The following is a 452-nucleotide window of genomic DNA, read 5'->3' on the forward strand; positions in this document are numbered from 1 at the left end:
AAAATGTTGAAACCTGTATGACTGTCTTGCTGAATGTAAATTATTTGTGGATTTCCAGCAAAATGCACAGGTGCTGTACTTTGTTGTTGGTTTAAATTAGTTGGTATAACACCTATCAATCGTTCATATTTTTCTAAAATAGTCAAAGCCTCAACATGTCCTTTCATACATGATTTTAATAGGTCTTTCAGAAACTTTGTGTCTGAAATTCCAAGATATTCTCTTTTTTCTAATGCTGTCCACAACTGAATGGCTGACTTTATCTGGTCCCGCTCCCGTCCTTTGATGAAGCTATCACATTTAAATTTCATTGTTTCCAGTACAGAACTATCCTGATCAACTATATCTGCGATAGAAATAAGCATATCTTTGTATGCTCCATATTGTTGCTCCTCCATTTTTGACAATTTGGTTTTTTCGTTGGGGTTTCCTACTTTCACTTTCGTTTTAGA

The 452-nt window shown here is 34.7% G+C and overlaps 1 protein-coding gene across 1 annotated transcript; it reads right to left on the reverse strand.

The window, feature by feature from the left end:
- Positions 1-13: 13 nt before the first annotated feature.
- Positions 14-430, reverse strand: LOC132714537 (uncharacterized; the record flags this gene model as incomplete). Its single annotated transcript, XM_060697429.1, has 1 exon — positions 14-430. A coding segment is annotated over exon 1 (385 nt), but the record flags the coding sequence as incomplete, so codon positions are not given.
- Between the last annotated feature and the right edge of the window lie 22 nt (positions 431-452).

This window comes from Ruditapes philippinarum, unplaced genomic scaffold, assembly GCF_026571515.1.
Source record: "Ruditapes philippinarum isolate M1 unplaced genomic scaffold, ASM2657151v2 ctg20224_1_1_1_1, whole genome shotgun sequence".
NCBI classification, from domain to species: Eukaryota; Metazoa; Mollusca; class Bivalvia; order Venerida; family Veneridae; genus Ruditapes; species Ruditapes philippinarum.